Here is a 19,430-nt window from a genome sequence, read left to right on the forward strand (position 1 = left end):
CCAAAAAGATTGTGGCAGAGAAAGAAAGAAAAAAGGAATGAAAGAGGCAGCTCACTGTTGGAGCAGGAGGCTGTGTGGCTGAGGTGAATGCTTGCCGAAGTGGTCGCGAGTTTTGGTGTCTTTCTCTCTCTCTGCTCCAACCACTGTGCCGCAGTGCATCACCACAGTGGTATTCTGGTTAACTCTGGTTTGCGCGCACACACAGACGCTGGCTTTCCCAACATTGTTTCACACTGGCACTCACCCTGTTGCTTTCATTTTGAAATTCCAAAATGGGGCCCTTATGGGTATGTTCAATTGATATGAATGGTGGAGGGTCTGAATGCAGTCACTGTTTAAATAATTAACAACAGGGCCCGAGGTTATGAAATCAAACTTCCAACAGCACATGCTAGTCTCTTGATTTAAATGCTGGCCTATATGCTGCTGTTTAGATCAATACAATTTACCCATAGTGTTAGGAAAAAACAACTGCGTCAAAGTGAAAATAAAAACGTGTGAAAAATGTTAAAAAAAAAAAAAAAGATCAGCAAAACAGAATTCCTGTTCACTGATCGGTGACTCTGACTCGAGCTGCGTGGGGCCTTGAAAACAGTGTGGGCTTCCTCTTTTTTGGGCAGCATCATATAATCTCTATAAAACGGATAAACGATTCTCTCTTTTTGACAATGTAACACAAATCAGAAAATCTCCTAGTCTGCATTCACCTGTCATGTGACATACCATGTGAACTACTTCATGATTATATGTAGCTTTTTATTCTAAAATGTCACTGACGGGCTCATTCCCAAAGCCTTCTGGAGTATTTTAAGAAATGTTTTTGTAAGGACTGTTTATAAATATCTCTTAGGTTACATAATGCTTGAGAATAAACTTCAACCCATCTTTTACAGCAAACATGTTGTAATCTATCAAAGTGGGCATTAAAAAAAAAAAAAAAAACTTAACAAAACACTCCAGAAGTGTCAAGGTTTTGTGAAAAGGGCCCATTAGTTTCCAAAAGAGACAAAAACACCACAATTAAATAAAAACCAAATAAGCATGAAGTATGCTTATATGCCCGAGTGTGCTCGAGTCTTCAGTTTGCAATGATTCTTGCTGAGGTGGGGATAGGGGAGGAGGAGAGGTGAAGCCTCACAGAGGTGCTCTGGCTTGGGCACTGGGAAAACCTCACAAACTTTCTGAGCTGCAAGCAGGTGGCTTTCTCTGCTGCTGTTCAATATAGCAAAACAGGAAATGTCATGAGACTTCCTCTGCTTCACCACAGCCTTTCACAAGTTGGTGTTCACCGTTAATTCACCACCCCCCACCCCCACCCCCACCCCACCCCCTATTTTTAAAGATAGAGTGAGTTAACCAAGCAATCCCTGAGCTCCGAACAAGACAGCTGTGAATCCCACAAAGCATAAACTGGACCTACAAGAATCTGTGTGATTTGCAGCCCATCTGATACTCAAGACTGTAAAATTAGTATCTGGGACAGGTGGCTGACTTATTTCCAGAACTATGTAGTTTAATGAGTGAGTAGCTTTAAGTGACATTTAAATGACAATTCTAAATGACTGGGCAGAGTCCCCATTCCTTTCAAATCATGAGACTACGTGATAATTGAATTCTGCCAGCTCAGCTTGCTCTTTGCAGATGTAAATGTAGATTTGGCAGAGTTGAAAGGTAACATTGGAATGAATTTTCCACTCCCTCCTTATTACTGGGAAAATGACCCTTCATTTTAATCAAATATTGGAGTCTATTAATAAACACGCAATATAAAAACAAATGTTATTTAAGATTAAAAAGAAAATATGAAAAAGGTGAAATTAAAGAAAATGTGACTATAGCATTATAGGTTCAAATGAAGCCATGCCTTACCATTACAGCAAAGTGGAACATAGGGCCCATTGTCGCATGATTAGAATGGAAAAATGAAAGCTGTTCATCTATTATGATTTTCCAGACAATATGATGAGAAACATGGTAAAAAGTCAGTATTGGAGCATCTCAACCCAGAATCGCACCCATTAAGCGCTACTGGAAGCTACAGTAAAATACACTTAACCAAATTGTGACCTGTGATAAATCAACAAGACAGACACTATGAGTAACATATGGTAGCTTTATTAGTTATTCCTTTTAAATAATGTAATGCTTGTTCAGTGCTACTAGTATGAAGCTGACCTTCTGCATCTTTTCTTTATAAATCTGGGAATCAGTTTGGGGTTGAGGGACAGGATGAACACCAAGCAGACCCCTAGAAGAATGAGGCACACTGGCAAGAAAAGCAGGATATAGGGCCAGATCATTTCAGCCTTCTTTTCACAATGTGTGCTTGCCAATTGTTTCATCTGAGAAATATGGTCCACCAAAGTAGACAGGTGGCACTTCACTTCAGCTTGGTCTTCAATCCTCACATTGTCCATTTCCCTAAAAATAGTCCACCAGTCCAGTTGGCAACAATTGAACAGGTTCCCCCCGAGGAGCAGAGACTGTATTTTCTGGCCCAAGACCCTGGCTTGACCAGGAAGAATGGTGGACAGCTTGTTGTCCCTCAAATTCAACGTCCTCAGGGATAGACCCAGAAGTGAAGTGGGGAGGTGGTTTAAGGCATTCCCAGAGATGTCTAAAGACCTTAGGCTTTGGAATGGGGAAAAGTCCATGTCAGAAATGTTGGTGTTCCCAAGACCTAAGTGCTCCAAAGTCCTGCTAAGGCTTAGGAAAGTAGTCCTCCTCACAATGAACCTGGGGTTTCTTGATAGTTCCAAATGGGTAATGGGTGATCCCTCCAAAGCCTGTGGAGATATCACCTGCAGGTCACAATCTGACAAGTAGAGATGTCGAAGAGAGAAAATGCTGCTCAAAACCACGCAGTGTGAGTCACCTTGTGATGAGCAGATTTCAATTTTGTTAGAACTCAGATCTATAGAAGAGATGTTCTGCAATGCACTGAATGTCCATGGAGGGATCTGCTGCAGGTCATTGGAACTCAGATTGAAAAACTTCAAATTGGGCAGCAGATTCCCAAAGCTTTGATTGAGCTGCAGCTCTGAAAGCTGGTTGTGGCTCAAGTCCAGCTCCACAAGAGAATCTGGGATCTCCACTGGCGCCAAGTACATGGATTCCAGGCAGTTGTGGGCCAACCTGAGCCTCAACAGAGAGGTCATTCTGCTCAGCAAGCCTTGGGGCAGGTAACGAAGACTGTTGTCACTCATGTCAAGAAGTTCCAAGGATGAGACATCACTGTGGAGAGTTTCATCCCACAGATATGTGGTCGTAATGTTTCTGACACTCCCGTCTAGGTTGACAAACTGGACCACAGCAGGCTGCCCATTAGAGCTATTGTCCAGTTTCCGCCCATAAAAATTTATTTGGTTTTCTGCCAACAGCAAAGTCTGAATACGGCTGCGGTTTGGCAAGAGAGGAAAGAAGAACATCTTGTTGTCTGAAAGATCCAGGGTTTGTAGTTGAAACTCCTGTTCTTGGTGCTGGTAGGAGAGGAACCACTCAATGGCATTGTGGCTGGCATTGAGAACCTCCAGCTGGGTCAGGTGAAAGTCCACAATGCAGGGGAGGTGGTTGAAGGCCACACTGAGCCTTCGGAGCTTCTTTAAGTTTTCAAAAGCACCATCTTCGATCTCGTAAAGCATGTTCCTCTCCAGGTTGAGCTCTTGCAGTTGGTGAAGACCACTGAAAATAGATGTGTCCAGCCTCATGAGAAGGTTGCCAGACAGGGTCAGGGACTCCAGGGAGGTGAGGTTCTGAAGGATGGAAGAGATCATGTCTTCAGTCAACAAGTTTTGTGATAGGTCCAAGCTTTTCAAAACTGGCAGGAACCGCAGAGCACGGCCCAGCTCGTGGTAGTTGGAATGAAGGAGGTTGCTCGCTAGACTGAGGCTTTCTAGCAGAGGTGTGCTGGAAAAGACCCCCGCCTGTATGGTCTTCATTGTGTTCTGAGTGCAGCTGAGTCTCCGCAGATGAGTGTAGCGTGTCAGCGAGGAATTCCATAGCAATTGGATGTGATTCCAGTCAAGGTGCAGCTTCTGTAAGTTCTCTGGAAGATCGGTAGGTACGGACACCAGGTTGCAGCCATTGTACCAAGCAGTACTCTGGTCCTGTAAAAAACAGAGTCAATCATTACAGGTTCTGATGTTAGGGCTTCTCTCAGTAATATACAACTCAAAATAATTGTGAATTATTAAACTCCACTCAAAAAATGAAGTTGTGAATGTAACAGATGCCCTCATTTATGTTGTTTAGCTGTAATAAATTAAGGTTATTTGATAAACCACTGATCAGGATCCCTTTTGAAATAAAAAGTAAAAACTGTTTACTTTATTTAATATATGAAACTAAGTATATTATGAGGTAACATAAAACTGATCCATGATTTCACACTTCTCCTAACAAAAAAAATGTTTCACCAAAATGTTTAACCAAAAACAGCACACAATAAAACCAAAACCGAACCCCTTAAATGCATGTTCACCCTCAATCTAGACAACAAATTGTCAGAATTAAATGAATTACATATTTTTATAACTTCAATCACAGCAATCACCCGAATACAAATTTCTAAGCACAATACAACATCCAACATTGGTCTGCTAGTGGTCATCATATTGGGTAAAGTGAGTACAACTTACAGGGGCTGTTTGTTGAAAAACCAAGGAGGATAGAGACTACAAATGCAGAAGAGGTGTGTGAATAATACTGCTGTGTGAACAGGCTGGCTTTCTGGTGACGCCAGACTAGGAAGGAAATCCAGAACACAGTGTTGCGATTTAATTATAAATAAAAAAGATTTAACAAAACAGTACACTTTACAAGAACAAAATGGCATGTTGGCCAAAACAAACAAACAAAACAAACACAGAACAAGCAAGTATCGTGCTGCACTGGTAACAATTGCTTTAGTATTGACTCTTTTGTCTTACGACTCACGTCTCATTCCGCCCTGAACACAACAACCCAGAGTGAGTGACTCGTGCATCTATATATACAGCTGTGGTCTGGAATCAATTACTAATTAATCATTCGCTTGAATCCCAGCACATTAACTAATTTGTGCAATCCCCAAGCTCACATACAAATACACACATTAATTTGCACATGAAGTGACTGTGCAATCCCTATGACTAATACAAATATACATTTTAACAACACTCGTGCTATATATATATATATATATATATATATATATATATATATATATATATATATATATATATATATATAGATAGATAGATAGATAGATAGATAGATAGATAGATAGATAGATAGATAGATAGACAGATAGATAGATAGATAGATATAGATATAGATATAGATATATTCTAACCCATTCTTTCCAAGAAAAAAACAGCCTTCTTGACTCTGGAAGGTCTTTTCCACTTTCGCACAATGCTGTTTGGCTTACACAGGGCTACTTTACAGAGACTGATGGACAAGGTACTTCAGCCATATACTTCAGCTGTTTATATGTGGTTATTTTTAGAGGGCATATTAATAGACTGTCATCAGTTCAGGGGAAGCAGGGCTTACAGCTAACTTAGCAAAATGTGCTTTTGGAGAAGATTAAACCAAATATCTAGGATTTGTCATGGGAAACGGTTATGTGAAACCTGTGGCATCTAAAACTAAGAAGCAAGTGAGGGCATTACTGGGACTGGAGGTATACTACCGCCAATTTATTCCTGAATTTTCCACTATCGCCACTCCCCTTACTGACCTCACCAAGAAAAATGTCCCAAATAGAATAGGGTGGACAGTAGAGTGTCAGGTGGCATTTGATTTGATAAAGGTATGACTGAGCCAGGCTCCGGCCTTAATTAGTCCGAATTTCAGTCAGGAGTTCATCCTGCAAACTGATGCCACACAAGTTGGTTTGGGGTCTGTTCTGTCCCAAAAAACAGAAGTTATAGAACATCCAGTGTTGTACATAAGTTGGTGGCCAAAGAGAAAAATTATTCCTGGCCATCAAGTGGGCCCTGAATTTCTTGAGATATTATCTTTTGGGACAACATTTTCTGCTCATAACACATCATGCTCTGCTTAAGTGGTTGAATACGATAAAGTATTCGAATGCTAGGATAACACAGTGGTACCTGATGCTCTAACCCTTTTCCTTTCGGATTAATCATTGTGTGGGTAAACTTCATCAAAACACAGATTATCTTTCCAGAGAAGGGGGGGGAGATCTTTCAGAGTGTTCCTTCAGCTCCTCTCTGAGGAGTGGGATATGTGATGAGCAGAGAAGTGTCTGGGCTGTAATTCGACCTCCTGACGCTAGAGGGTCCTCAGCAGCCAAAGTGTGACACTATTTGGGATGACTGAACACAGACTGATTCAGTAGTACTGGAAGTCAGACATTTTCAGTAGGGGCAGACAGTGATTTGTGTATGGAGAACTTTCCTCTGTGTAAAGCGGCCATTTTGAACACAGGGCAGTTTGCCATTGGTGTTCTGTGATTACAGGGGCGGTGCTCCAGACATAAATAGGGATGTCTCTATCTTACACAGGTTGGGCTGGAGAATGGGGCCAGGATGGATGATGCGGTTGGTATTGTGTTTGATTGTTTTGTATTAATGTTGTGTTTTGCTTTATCATTTCATAACCTTGCTGAGGGGAGATACAAGGTCAGTGCTGGAAAAGATTCTGGACTAATAGAATACTTTTTTCAGCGCTAAAGCACGACCAGACCTCTGTTCTCTGCAGATAACACTTCACAAAAGGACCAGCCTTTGTTTGTTGTTGTGATCATTTGCACCGTTTCATTTCACTAAAAACTGTAAATACTAAATACACTCTCACGCTCATTGGCATCGAGGGGTTGAGAGTTTAAACTCTACATCAGCATGTCAAGAGTGTTTCTGACACATCACTGATGTACATTTTGTTTAATTGTGATAAGAAAAGACTAAATCTAGGGGTTTGTTTTTAAGGTTGTTTTTGCATTTCAACTTAAATTTTCTGTTTTTCTCAGCTATGTTGTCTAAATCTGCAGGTTCATAACCTAATTATCAGACATGTACTCAACATAAGTTACCAAGCTTTGAAAAGCAGAATGCAAGTGCTAATTATCATACAGTATGTCTGTAAAGACAGACAAACAGACATCTTCTCATATACTCAAATTCTGAAATAACTAAGCAATGTCCTAACCACATCTCATCGAAATGTCATTATTGGTTCTCCATGTATAACTGTAAATTATAGAATAAGTGTTGAGAGATCTAGCATTGAGCAACATTTTCATTTTCAATGCTGCTGCACAGATGTTTATTTTTTTACTGGATCTCCATTTGGAATCCATCTTGCATTCATTCAAATCCACCAGGCCAATTCAAAATCACGCTACGTTGCTAAGAAGACATGGAAATTGATCTAAGGTAAGTAATTCCCTAGATTGTACTTCCTTTGCCCTATATTATACTTGTCATATAAACAGAATACTCCATATTACATTCAAAACTCATGGGTTACTCGACTGTCCTAATTTGTGGATTACTTACAGTATTCTCTCAACGTTCATGTTGTGTCCTCTATGTATGACGTGTACGGACGTCACTATATCCCTAATGGGGTATAAGGAATAGTTTACAGTTTGCAGGTTTCATTTTAATTTGTATGACTGTCCCATCCCCCCCTCCTCCCGCCTGCATCTTAACCCTCATTTAGGGTTCACACTATCAGTTACCCCGATCTGCCTGTCTGCAGCCTCTTTGAGCAGCAGCAGCTCATACATTATTATTATTTACAGTCACAGGGAAGGGCGAGACTGTGGAGTGGTTTTTGTGGTAGCTGGGCTCCAGCGTGGGACGTGCCTGTTTAATTTATTATCACATTGCTTGGGTTATTTTTGTAAGGAGATTTAGGCAGGTCAAAAATGTCAAATGAGAAGTGTATTAAGTTTCTAAATTGCGATCAAGATATAAAATAATTCTATTCACTTTTTTCTTACACTTTCATGGAACAAACTGCATTTACAAGCTGGCTTTTTAAAGTTACTTCTTACAATGTATTTAGTTCTCTACATTTGTGTAAGCGATCAAGATTTGACAGCGCTAGTTCTGAAACTGACTACACACAGTCATGTAAACTTCACAGATTTACCATCCCAGTCTAGATGTTATGACTGCAGTGTTTCTTCTTGAATTGTTACCAATTTGATGTTGTGTGTTTGTAAAACTCTTTAACAAAGAATTTAATATGATGATTTAAAAGTGACATTTTTCCCGTGGCACAAAGGGAACACAAATCTTATATATGAGTGACAGTCTAAAGGTTAAAAAACCTGCATCCACCTGCACAATGACATCTGAATCTAAAACTCACAATACCCCGTGCACAGGTATTGACAACTGAATCTAAAACTCACAATACCCCGTGCACAGGTATTGACAACTGAATCTAAAACTCACAATACACTGTGCACAAATATTGACAACTGAATCTAAAACTCCCAACACCCCGTGCACAGGTATTGACAACTGAATCTAAAACTCACAATACACTGTGCACAAATATTGACAACTGAATCTAAAACTCACAATACCCCGTGCACAGGTATTGACAACTGAATCTAAAACTCCCAACACCCCGTGCACAGGTATTGACAACTGAATCTAAAACTCACAATACCCCGTGCACAGGTATTGACAACTGAATCTAACACTCACAATACACTGTGCACAGTTATTGACAACTGAATCTAAAAAACTCACAATGAACAGTTCCTTCTTAGAAGGCTGTGTGGTCCAGTGGTTAAAGAAACAGCCTTGTAACCAGAAGGTCCCCAGTTCAAATCCCAGCTCAGCTGCTGACTTATTGTGCGACTCTGGAAAAGTCACTTAACCTCCTTGTGCTCTGTATTTCAGGTGAGATGTTGTTTTAAGTGACTCTGCAACTGATGCGTAGTTCTCACACCCTAGTCTTGTATTTTGTAACGCGCTTTGTGATGGTGATACACTATGAAAGGCGCTATATAAAAATAAAGATTATTATTATACACAGATATGAACCTGCATCCACCAGCACATTGATAACTGAATCTAAAACCCAGAATACACAGAGCACAGGTATTGATAAATGAATTTAAAACTCACAATGCATAGAGAAGAACCTGCAACCACCAGCACATTGACAACTGTAAAGAGTCATTTTGATTTTAATTTAAAACTCACAATACACAGTGCACAGATATGACAGATATTGTGGCTGCCACATAACAATTTAACCAGATGTCTGTAAAGACACCAGAGATTAAAACATTTACTGTGGTGTGAGATAGGGATCTAAAACTCTGCAAGTTACCTTAAAGTGGTAGTAACAGATTGCCCGCACGTGATTATGTGTGTGTGTCACTATACATACATGCTTGTGGCACAGATGGGAAACAGCCCAGGTTTACAGTACAATTATACCAATTCTATAAATATCACTCAGTTTACTGCACACATATGCTCAAGTGTAGCAGGTTAGCCTCAGGGCCAAACTCTCCTCTCTAAACAAAGGACTTGGCTCCCTTTATATACCATGTGGCTGGGGCTTCATTGACCGTCAATTATCCAATCAATGCCCCAGCCACATTACCCATGTGGATTCTGTCAGGAATGGAAACTTAGATTCAAAAGAATAAATCTTTATTGACACACATCATACACTATTACAGGCATGAATTCTGCCCTGTCACAGCAAGATACTCCCCCCCCCCCCTTAAAAAGCTTTACAATTGGTGTTTTAAAAAGAAACTACAGCCATTCAATGCTTTTTCATGATCGTAATCAAACTCAAAGCATGTGGTAAAGGCGCCTGCTAAATAAATAAATAAATAAAAATAATGTGTTTTGGATGGGAATATATTAAGATGTAAAACTTGCTTGATGTTTTATTTGCTAAGAATATAATAAAGGTCTGGTTTTATCTGATTTCCTCCCTGCTCTGTACATACTAATGCACAATTCAATCTTAAATTTAAAATGTATTTAAAATATTATTTTTTCACTTTATTAATAACCTGCCCAAAAATCCTTATTCTTTATCACTACTGTTTTGATGGTAGTTCAATATTCATTGAGTATATTTTCAGATTTAATTTCCATGCTTTTATAATTTTCAATTCCAATTTCTAAGTATTTATTTTTACAGCGCCATTCATAGCACAGTATCTCAAAGCACTTTACATTTCAGTTCAAACAGAAAGAAGTCTGCAATATCAAGGAGTGAAAATGACAAAATAACAACAAATAATTATAATAACCCGTGACAGAAATATAATGAGTTCTGGTGATAAATCTCCCTCCCGACCTGTGAGGGCGCTAAAGAACGGGAGGAGAAGTATCTGGAAGGGCTGGCTTGACAGTTCGTTTGCGGGACCGGGAAGTCGGTCAGCCTGGAAAGAAGCGAGACTCTGTTGTAAGACCGTACTGACCTGAAAGGTAAACAAGGGGCAGCTGCAAGTAATAAAGGAGCTGCAACCATTTACCTAGATGTCAAGAGGGATTACATATAGGGGCCAGGGTAAAGCTGATCTTTTCCTTCGTTTGGGTTAACGTTTGGAGAGAAAAGGATCGAGAGAGGAGCTCTGATTGTGAAAGAGAAAATACGTGTTGTGTCTTGTTGTGTTTTTCACCACCAGACAGTTAGAGCACTACTCCAGAGCTGTCGCCGAGGGTCAGCACTGTCCGCAGCACCACTGCACACCGCACTCTCTGTGTTTGCACTGACCACCATCACGACTGCACTCACCCAGGACTGGTGACCGTGTGTTTGTTGTTCAGGACTGTGCCCTGTTTTTGTTATCCCCGCGCTTTACACATTGTTGTGTATTGCCAGGGATTTATTTTATTTTAGGGTCACCAGACCTGGAAAAGAAATAAAGCACTTTTCACTGGATTACCTTTGTCTGCCTGTCACTCCTGCACCGTATCACCGCTACACCTGTACCCCTTACCAGCCACTTTGCCACATAACCATAATAATAAATACATAATAATACTCTACAGTTCTAGATATTATATACGTATAACATAGACTAGATCAGCCAATATATCTTTACAGAAGTAAGAACCAGTTCCATCCTGTTTGTTTTGCTGGTAATGCAATTGCTGTGCACTAGACGGTGCGTGAATTTGCTTCGGCTGATCTAGCCTGTTGTACAATACATACGTCTGTGGTAGGCAGCTAAAACTGAAGGGCAGTCTGAATATCAAACATAATACAAAGGCAAAAGCTGAGTCATTGCAGAAAGAACCACTCAGGAAGCAAACATCATCAAAAAGCAAGGGAACGGTACAAAACTGTAGGAAAATGTAATGAAAAGCTATTTCCTGTAAAACACCTACTGATAAGTTGCAATTTTGAAGGCGGCATGCTGGCAGACAATTATTTAGGTAACTAAACCCCCCAGTTTGTTCACAGAGATTGCCTGCTTGCACCATTCTATTCAGGAGGTGTAAAACCAGAGGTTATCTCAATAACCAAGGACCCTGGGGTGAAACGCCTGCTACAGCAGTTTATAAGCTTGTACATGAGTTTGGATTTGCAAGTGGTAGTTTGGATTTTAAAAACAACTAACAATTCCAGCAAAATATGGCTTTTTTGCCAGTTATTTTTTGTTTTCTAAACAATTATTATTTTTAAACATAGTATTATTAGATCAATATACACTAAACCAGACAAGAAACACTAAACCCCCATTCCACCGCATTTAAGGTTAGAGCTTACATAAAGAAAAATCTATTGATTGACCCACCCAATAAGTATTGATCAAGTGGAGACTTTTGGGCCGGGACTCGACTCATTGTAGCTCACTGCGGCTCAAGTCATTAAAACTCTGACTCAGTTGCAAATTCCCAGTTTAAGGTAACGTAGGTCTTTACAATGTTCTTAAAGGGTTACAGAACACACTACCTGAAGAACTGAAGAAACATATTGCTTTACCTTTGCTCTATCTGTTGTCTGGGTCACATAGATTTCCAGCCTCTTTCCCATTGATTTGGTAATCAATATATTCCTCAACTTTTACTAGGAAGAGAGAATTTCTCTTTGAGCTTTGCAGTGTATCCATATCACACTGGTTTTCTATTCCAGCAATGTGCCACTCATTTCATTCAGTACACCATCATTGCTGCAGGAGTGAGCATGGTCTGGATACAGTATAATGACACAATAGTTTTCTACAATTTTTGTTTGTACTTTCACCCATTTAGAGATTGAACATTTCAGAGGGGCCGGGAGGAAATCCTAACTAGATAAGTAGCTGGATAACTGAACTCAGAGGGGTCAGATGGAAGCTGAATCTCCCGGAGACAGCAGTAAGACTTACCAGCATGCACAATGCATGGTGTTGGACAGCAGAGGCTGAGACTGAGCAGGGCCTGGGCTGGATCACAGACAAGACGTAGAGGCAGACCAGGCACATCAGCACCTGCATTTTAGCAGCTTTCCTAGGGAGAGAGGCGAGAGACGGGATCAGATATACAAGTCAACTGCTGTCCATCTCAACTGAAACAGACCAAGCAGACTACTGTTCTGATAATGTACAGGTACAGTTTTCTCGCTGTTCTACATAATTCCTGAATCTGTTATGTTCACGGTTAGGCCATGTTGCTCCCCAAATGCATTCTGTAAGCCAAGAAATCTCTCAAGTACTCATTGCACACAACATACCCTTTTACTCCCAGAGTTGTATTCACTTAGAAATAAGGAACTAGTCCAGAACTTGCAGCACAGTAATAGAAACAGGAGTGAATGAAAACATCCCAGGAGGCCCAATCAAAGGGGATTGTCATACAAACACATGGTTTGTGAAGATGAAGTGCAATCTGTATATGTTATGTTCAGTGGTTTAAACAATGTGGTAGTGAAATGGTTAATTGCTACTGGACACTGCCTGTAATGGAACTTTATTGAGAGACTCATAGAATGCAGCTGTGAAGCGTTGGGTCTTTATCCTCCGGAAAGCCACATCACCCCAATACGGTGGCCATCTTAACATACAGAAAGATCACCATAACTATTAAACATTCAATAGTGCTCCATTTAGAAATACAAAAAGAAATTAAAAAAAAGACTTCTTGTTGAAATTTTAGTATTTCTAAAATAGAGCCTGAAAATGAGGTTGAGATTTGGAAGGAGCAGGTAAACTCAAACGCACAGCACAGACTGCAAAGAGAGGTATGTTTAAATTAACCTAGCTTGAATTGTATTGGTTGCTGTCACTGAATGAAGATTGACAAGTGGGAGTTATCCCTTTAGTCTAATGTCTACTTGACTTTGACGGTTGCAAAGTTTGACCTGCTTATCAAATTATTACATTTTCACGTGCATTTAGATTTTCTGTTGTAAATTTTACTGCTGGCGTTATTGTTTATAAGGAAGAAGATAAAAAAAAACATTGAAATAACTATGCAGATCAAAGATGAATATGGTACTGTCAGAATTTTTGCAATACTCTTTTTATTGATATATATGCTCTGAGCACACTCTTAAACTCAGGGGAGATATTCAAGGAGGACAGAGATGTTTTAAACTCCTGTAGTGGTTTTGTTCATGCACTGGGCAGGCTGTATGTCCAGACAACTTTTTAATATTTAAGAAATTGCAGTTTTACGAATCAGAGCAGTGTTAGTACTCTTTCGGTTTATTAAATGATCTGAAATTTGGATTGGTTGGTTGCGCTGACCACCATAAATCCCAAGTAAAAAGCAGTCTGGGCGATCCAGTGCTTTAAAGGTTTAACAGCATTAGTACCTCAATACAGTAATACGAATATGGTTATTATATATTTAGCCATCAGGCTATACAATCATAATGCTAAAAACTCCCACCGCTAAATGCTAAATTCTAGAACATTCAAAAAAAAAAAATATATATATATATATATATATATATATATATATATATATATATATATATATATATATATATCACTCTCTTAAGAATAAAACATAATTTCTATACCCTATAGCAATGCATCAATATAAAAGAGATATTAAATTCAAATATATGCTTACCTTCCAGTATATGAAAGTGTAGTGTAGGATATATTGAAAAATAAGAACTGCTTCAAAAGGCAGAGCCTTGTGAATATGACCAAACAGCAACCAGTTTTTCAGAGATCCTCAGAACATGGATCACTCAACTTGACTGGGGTTTTTCCCTCTTGAGTACATCAAGCGTCCCAAGTAAATCTGATCATCAATCTCCCTTGACAGATCCTATCTTTGAGTTAATGATATTTTCTAGAAGGATCCAGTCAAATCTGTTCAAAATTAACAATGTGAGCTCATGGTTCACTATCTTCCACCCCTCCTTGCACTAAAAATGAGGTGAACTGGAGTTCACAGGGTCCTTGCTACCAAATACAATACAAGTATATGTGTATATATGAGAGATGTTTTTAATATGTAACACCAAATCTATTTAATTCCATTAACCTCTTAGTCATATACTATGTTACCTTTTCAGTGTGTTGTCAGCGGGTCAGTTTAACTTCATATACAAATGTTTGTTAACAAAGTGTACTATAATGAAACATGTTAAATATATTATATTAACTTGTACTATGCTTGGACTAAGCTTGACCTCTCTCTTGGTTTCTAAAAATTCGCAGGTTTTCAGACACCTTGTTTACTTGTCAAGGCTAGTGTTTTAATTAATATGAAACTCCATTGTAAGCACTTTTCCAAATTCACTGCATGAAGTCATCTTTTGGCCAATTCAAGAGCTCTCAACTAAGCTTTCATTATATTCTTATAATGAGATACATACTCCTATCTTTCTTAAAGCACCTTCCGTTGGTTTCTCATTCAAGGTTGGCAAATCCTGCTTTTAAGAGCCAACACCAAATCCTGCTTCTGAGTTGCCAAAGACCAAGCCTTATCTTTCGAAGGTCTAATGCCTTTCCAGAATTATACTGTGTGTCTGAGACAAACACCTACAGAAAAACCGCAGACCCCAAAATTATTTATTTCACATTCAAACTATACAGCTTTTTCTGCAAACAATGACCTCTGTTTGTTACTGCAGTAAAATCTTTATATAAACTAAACATGTCTATTCTTTGGTTTAATTGATATTGTAATGTCTAAAAGACACTTTTTTGTTTAGTTGAAGAAATTGACCTAATTCTTAAATTGATTAAATTAAATTAACATTATTTCAAATGTGTCTTAGCAATATACAGTATTTACAATATTGTCAACGCCATGCTTCTGTTATAATAACTTTTACTATGTTCTTTCAACAGTTTAACATTAAATGGCATTATAAGATCTATTTCTAATTAAGTTACTTCAGTATAACAGTAGCTCCTAGAAATGCTAATATTAATTTACTCTGTTGATCTGTTATGAAGCAACTGAAGCTTTGAATGGAAGGGCCAGTTGTTTACATCTAAATACAGACCACTGTACAGTGTTATAGTGACTGAAGTAAGTCTGACCTTCATCACTGTTCATACAAAATCCAGTCTAAGCAGGTTTTAAGACCTTTGCCAATTTTAGGGTTGATTAATATGAAACACTATTGTAAGCATTTTTTCAATATAACATGTAGTTCTAATTCAGGTGTGTACAAACTGCAATTATATTTATACACAGAAGGCAAGAGGCTATTTTTTTTATTATTATTATTAATTGAATATTTAAACTCAGGACTGCTCATACATTTACTTAATGTTATTATATTAGATTTCTTATTTATTTAAATACTTTTGTTTTTTCTTACTATAATCAAACGTAGTTCAGTTGCTTCTGGCATACTAACTGTTCTCCATATTCTGCCATTCTGCTCTTGCTGGATCAGAATGTTTTGATACTCTGAGTCCAATTAAAAAAGATGCTTTTGCCTGATAAGGGAGGTTTGGATCTTTCAGCAGGCCAGTCTGACCTTCATTGCAATGAACTCCTTCTCACAGGCCTTACACAAATCTGCTAATAATATTTTCTACTGGTTGTATATTTGTTTCCCAAAGATCAGCTTGCTTCCAGTAGCTGTGACAGGCTTAGGTCAGTTTCTGCTCTCAATGAGTCAGTTTCTGCTCACAGGTGTGAGTGACAATCTTTAAAAGCCTTTTACCTGCAAAAATTTAAATCTTGTTAACTGGGCTCCTATCTGTGCTTTCTCATTCCCACTGTCAGTGGGTAAACACATCTGAACTGAATCTGAGTCCATCAAAGAACCGCACACTCTTGCAACCAAGGCCTTCCATGCAAAAGGATCTAATGACTTATAGCACAAAAGGGACAAGCCAGAACTGTCTGTGACAGTACTATTATGGTGAACTGATCCTTTTCAGTTTTTCCAGATTAAGTGTGTAGGAGGATGACTGTGTCTGGCCTGTGTCTGTGTGTGTGAAAGCCTCTGCATGTGTCTGGCCTGTGTGTCTGTGTGTTGGTGTGTCTCTTAGGAACAATGCTGTCCACAATAAAATCTGTTTACTATAAATCTGTTCACAATAAAAGCACCTTATTTTAGGTTGATCAATGAAAACCCTTTCCTTCGTCTATTCTCATTGTCTCACACTGATGTCTGAGGGTTCCAACAACATGAGTCATGGGTTGTGTGTTAAACCTCTTGCTGTCGGTTTTCTCTGAAGTTGCAATAAATTAGGATTCATATTTATATTCTCAGAAGTTTTCCATATTTTTACTTAGATACAATAAAATACACCACCTTACATTCCAAGGATCCCCCAAAAAATGTCATGAAAAACATTCCAATACAAAATTATAACAAATTTAAATTTAAAATGCGACAAAAAAGTGGTTTTAATTTTACATTTAAAAAAGTAACATAAAGCGCTAGCTTATAGAAATAGAACAATGGTAAAATCTAATACAAAAATGTAATAAAATTGGAATAAAAGAAACATACAGTTGAATTGTAAAATTTGAAAAAATAAGATTAAAAAAAGTTAAAAGAAATATTAAAATAAATTAAATAAATGAATACAAAATTTAAATATGAAAAGTTTAGGTTAAAAAATCTAATTTATAAAAACGAGTTTTTAATCTAGGTTTAAAAACAGTTCAAGTCCGGCTTCCCTGACAAACATGGGCAAATCATCCTATCATTTTGGAACTTTATAACAAAAAGTTTTTATCTTGTTTTTATTAGCCTTGGGAATAACCAACAATCCTGCATTATGTGATCTAAGATTGCGATTAGGAATGTATGGGGTCAGCAGCGCCTGTAAATAAATAGGCACTAGTCCAGTCAAGGCCTTGTAAGCTAAAAGCTGAATGTTCAAATCAACTCTAAATTGCACAGAGAGCCAGTGCAATGAGGCCAGCACAGGGGTAATGTGTTCACTGTTCTTAGTTCTAATCAGAACTTTAGCACTAGCATTCTGAACAAGCTGCAAGCAAGACAAAGCCAGAAAACAGAGCATTGCAACAATCAATCCTAGACGACACAAAGGCATGCACTAGTCTTTCAGAAGCAGCTACACAGATAATAGGTCTGTGTTTGTTGCTACATAAAAATGTGGGAAACTACGTTTTTAATCATCCTTCTATTTCTAACTTCCCCACTTTCATCTATTCAGTTTTATTTCCAATGCAGTGATTGTGGTCATTGTGGCAATACAAAACCCCAGAGTGTGTGCTATTATGGGCTATTGGCAGTGTGTGCTATTGTGGGCTACTGTCAGTGTGTGCTATTGTGGGCTACTGGCAGAGTGTGAAAGAACTATTGTGTTCTCTTAATACCTATATTCTTAATTTTATTAATGGTTCACTTTCTTCTGGGCTAGTCCTATCAGCTCTTAAGGTAACTATTATAAAGCCAATGATGAAGAAACATAACTTGAATCCAACAATTCTACATAATTATAGGCCTATTTCAAACCTTCCTTTTCTTGCAAATATATTAGAAACGGTAGTTGCAAATCAACTGCTTCAATTCTGACACAAAACAACATCTATGAAAATTTCAGTCTGGTTTTCACCATGCAAATAGTACTGAGACAGCTCTTGTTAGAATATTAAATGGCACTGACTTATTTTATTTATTTGTTTTCATTTTATTAGATCTAGGTGCTGCTTTTGATACCGTGGATCACTCTATCTTAATCAATCGCCTGCAAAACCTGAGGTTTTGTTAGTGGGTTCATTAAACCAGCTAGATAAGCTTGAATCACTTGGCCTGGATTTCAGCAGACTACCTTCTGAACCTGTACTAGAAATACTACTCTTATTTGAGAAACATATAAAAAAAAGATTATAAAATCTTTTTACTATCTGTGAAAATATTTTTTTGAGAAATATGACAAATATTGCAAAACTTATATTTCTATAAGACCTGACGCTGAAAGACTAGTACTTTCCTTTGTATCCTCCAGAATTGAGTATTGTAATATGCGTTGTTTTCTGGCATCCCAAAATGTTTATTGTCTCGTTTGCAACTGGCTCAAAAATGCTGCTGCTAGAATCTTGACTAAAACCAGAAAAAGGGAACATATCAAATCAGTGTTGGCTTCTTAGGGTCTCATGCACTAAACGGTGGTAAATTACCTGAAATACTGTGTGGTAAGAGAAACCCTTACTGCGCACAAAAAGGATGGTGTGACCACTCTATATAATATAATATAATAATATGCACGAACAAGGCAAGCTAAATAATTCATTTGCCAGTCATCATAGCACGCGAAATGCTGCAGTGTTACACCCCCTTATTTTAGTATATGGGCACTCCAAAGGACAGGTAGTCCGGCTCTTACTTTGTCAGAATGACAGAGACCAAGGAGGCACCAGCCGGCACCAGCTATACCTTCAGTGGGTCTCCGTAGGATGAGAGGAGGCAGCCCGGTGTTTAGCAAATTTTTGTATCCTCATAAAATTCTGTATCCTCTTAGATTTGATGCCTGCATAGATCAAGATCGCTATACGTACACGCTTGATGTTTCTGAACAGTATTTACATGTAATAAAATGAAAATGTGTTTTAAAAGAAAAATACAGTTTTACAAGGTTACTTTTTAATCAAGGGTTTCGTGTATTGAGCAACGCAGGAGGCTGAGCGTTGTGTAGAAAATCAATGGTGTTAAATGTGCTGTTTTATTTTGCTACAGAATTAGTTTTGTCTTGTTTTCAATATCTGTTGCAAACTGCAGCAGAACTCAATGGCAGTGCTTGAGAACACAGCTGGACTCTGACACAGGAATATCGCGCATCCACTTCCAGCTTTGAAAAACTGCATCTGCACAGGCATGGAATCATGTGGGGAATGTCTTGGGACTGGGATATAAAAAAAATAAAACCAGTGTCTTTTCATTTAGCATCCCTGAAACTACAGAAATCAATGCAAACAACACTAGTACTGATTATATAACAAAGTACAAATTTTAAATAAGAAAAAAGTTGAACATTGCCATGTTACCCCATGGTCTCGAACGTAAAACTGTGATATAACATAATATATGGCATTATAACT

General features: G+C 38.3%; 1 protein-coding gene across 1 annotated transcript in view; it reads right to left on the reverse strand.

The window, feature by feature from the left end:
• Positions 1 to 2,099: 2,099 nt before the first annotated feature.
• Positions 2,100 to 19,430, reverse strand: part of nrros (negative regulator of reactive oxygen species) — a 28,983-nt gene continuing 11,652 nt past the window's right edge. Inside the window, exons 2-3 of the mRNA XM_041264918.1 lie at positions 12,320 to 12,440; positions 2,100 to 4,106 (exon numbers count right to left, since the gene is read on the reverse strand). Of these exons, the coding sequence (XP_041120852.1) occupies positions 2,160 to 4,106; positions 12,320 to 12,427 (2,055 nt within the window). The 5' untranslated portion in view covers positions 12,428 to 12,440 and the 3' untranslated portion in view covers positions 2,100 to 2,159. The remainder of the gene's footprint in view (positions 4,107 to 12,319; positions 12,441 to 19,430) is intronic.

Source organism: Polyodon spathula, chromosome 11 (assembly GCF_017654505.1).
Source record: "Polyodon spathula isolate WHYD16114869_AA chromosome 11, ASM1765450v1, whole genome shotgun sequence".
In the NCBI taxonomy this organism is placed as follows: domain Eukaryota; kingdom Metazoa; phylum Chordata; class Actinopteri; order Acipenseriformes; family Polyodontidae; genus Polyodon; species Polyodon spathula.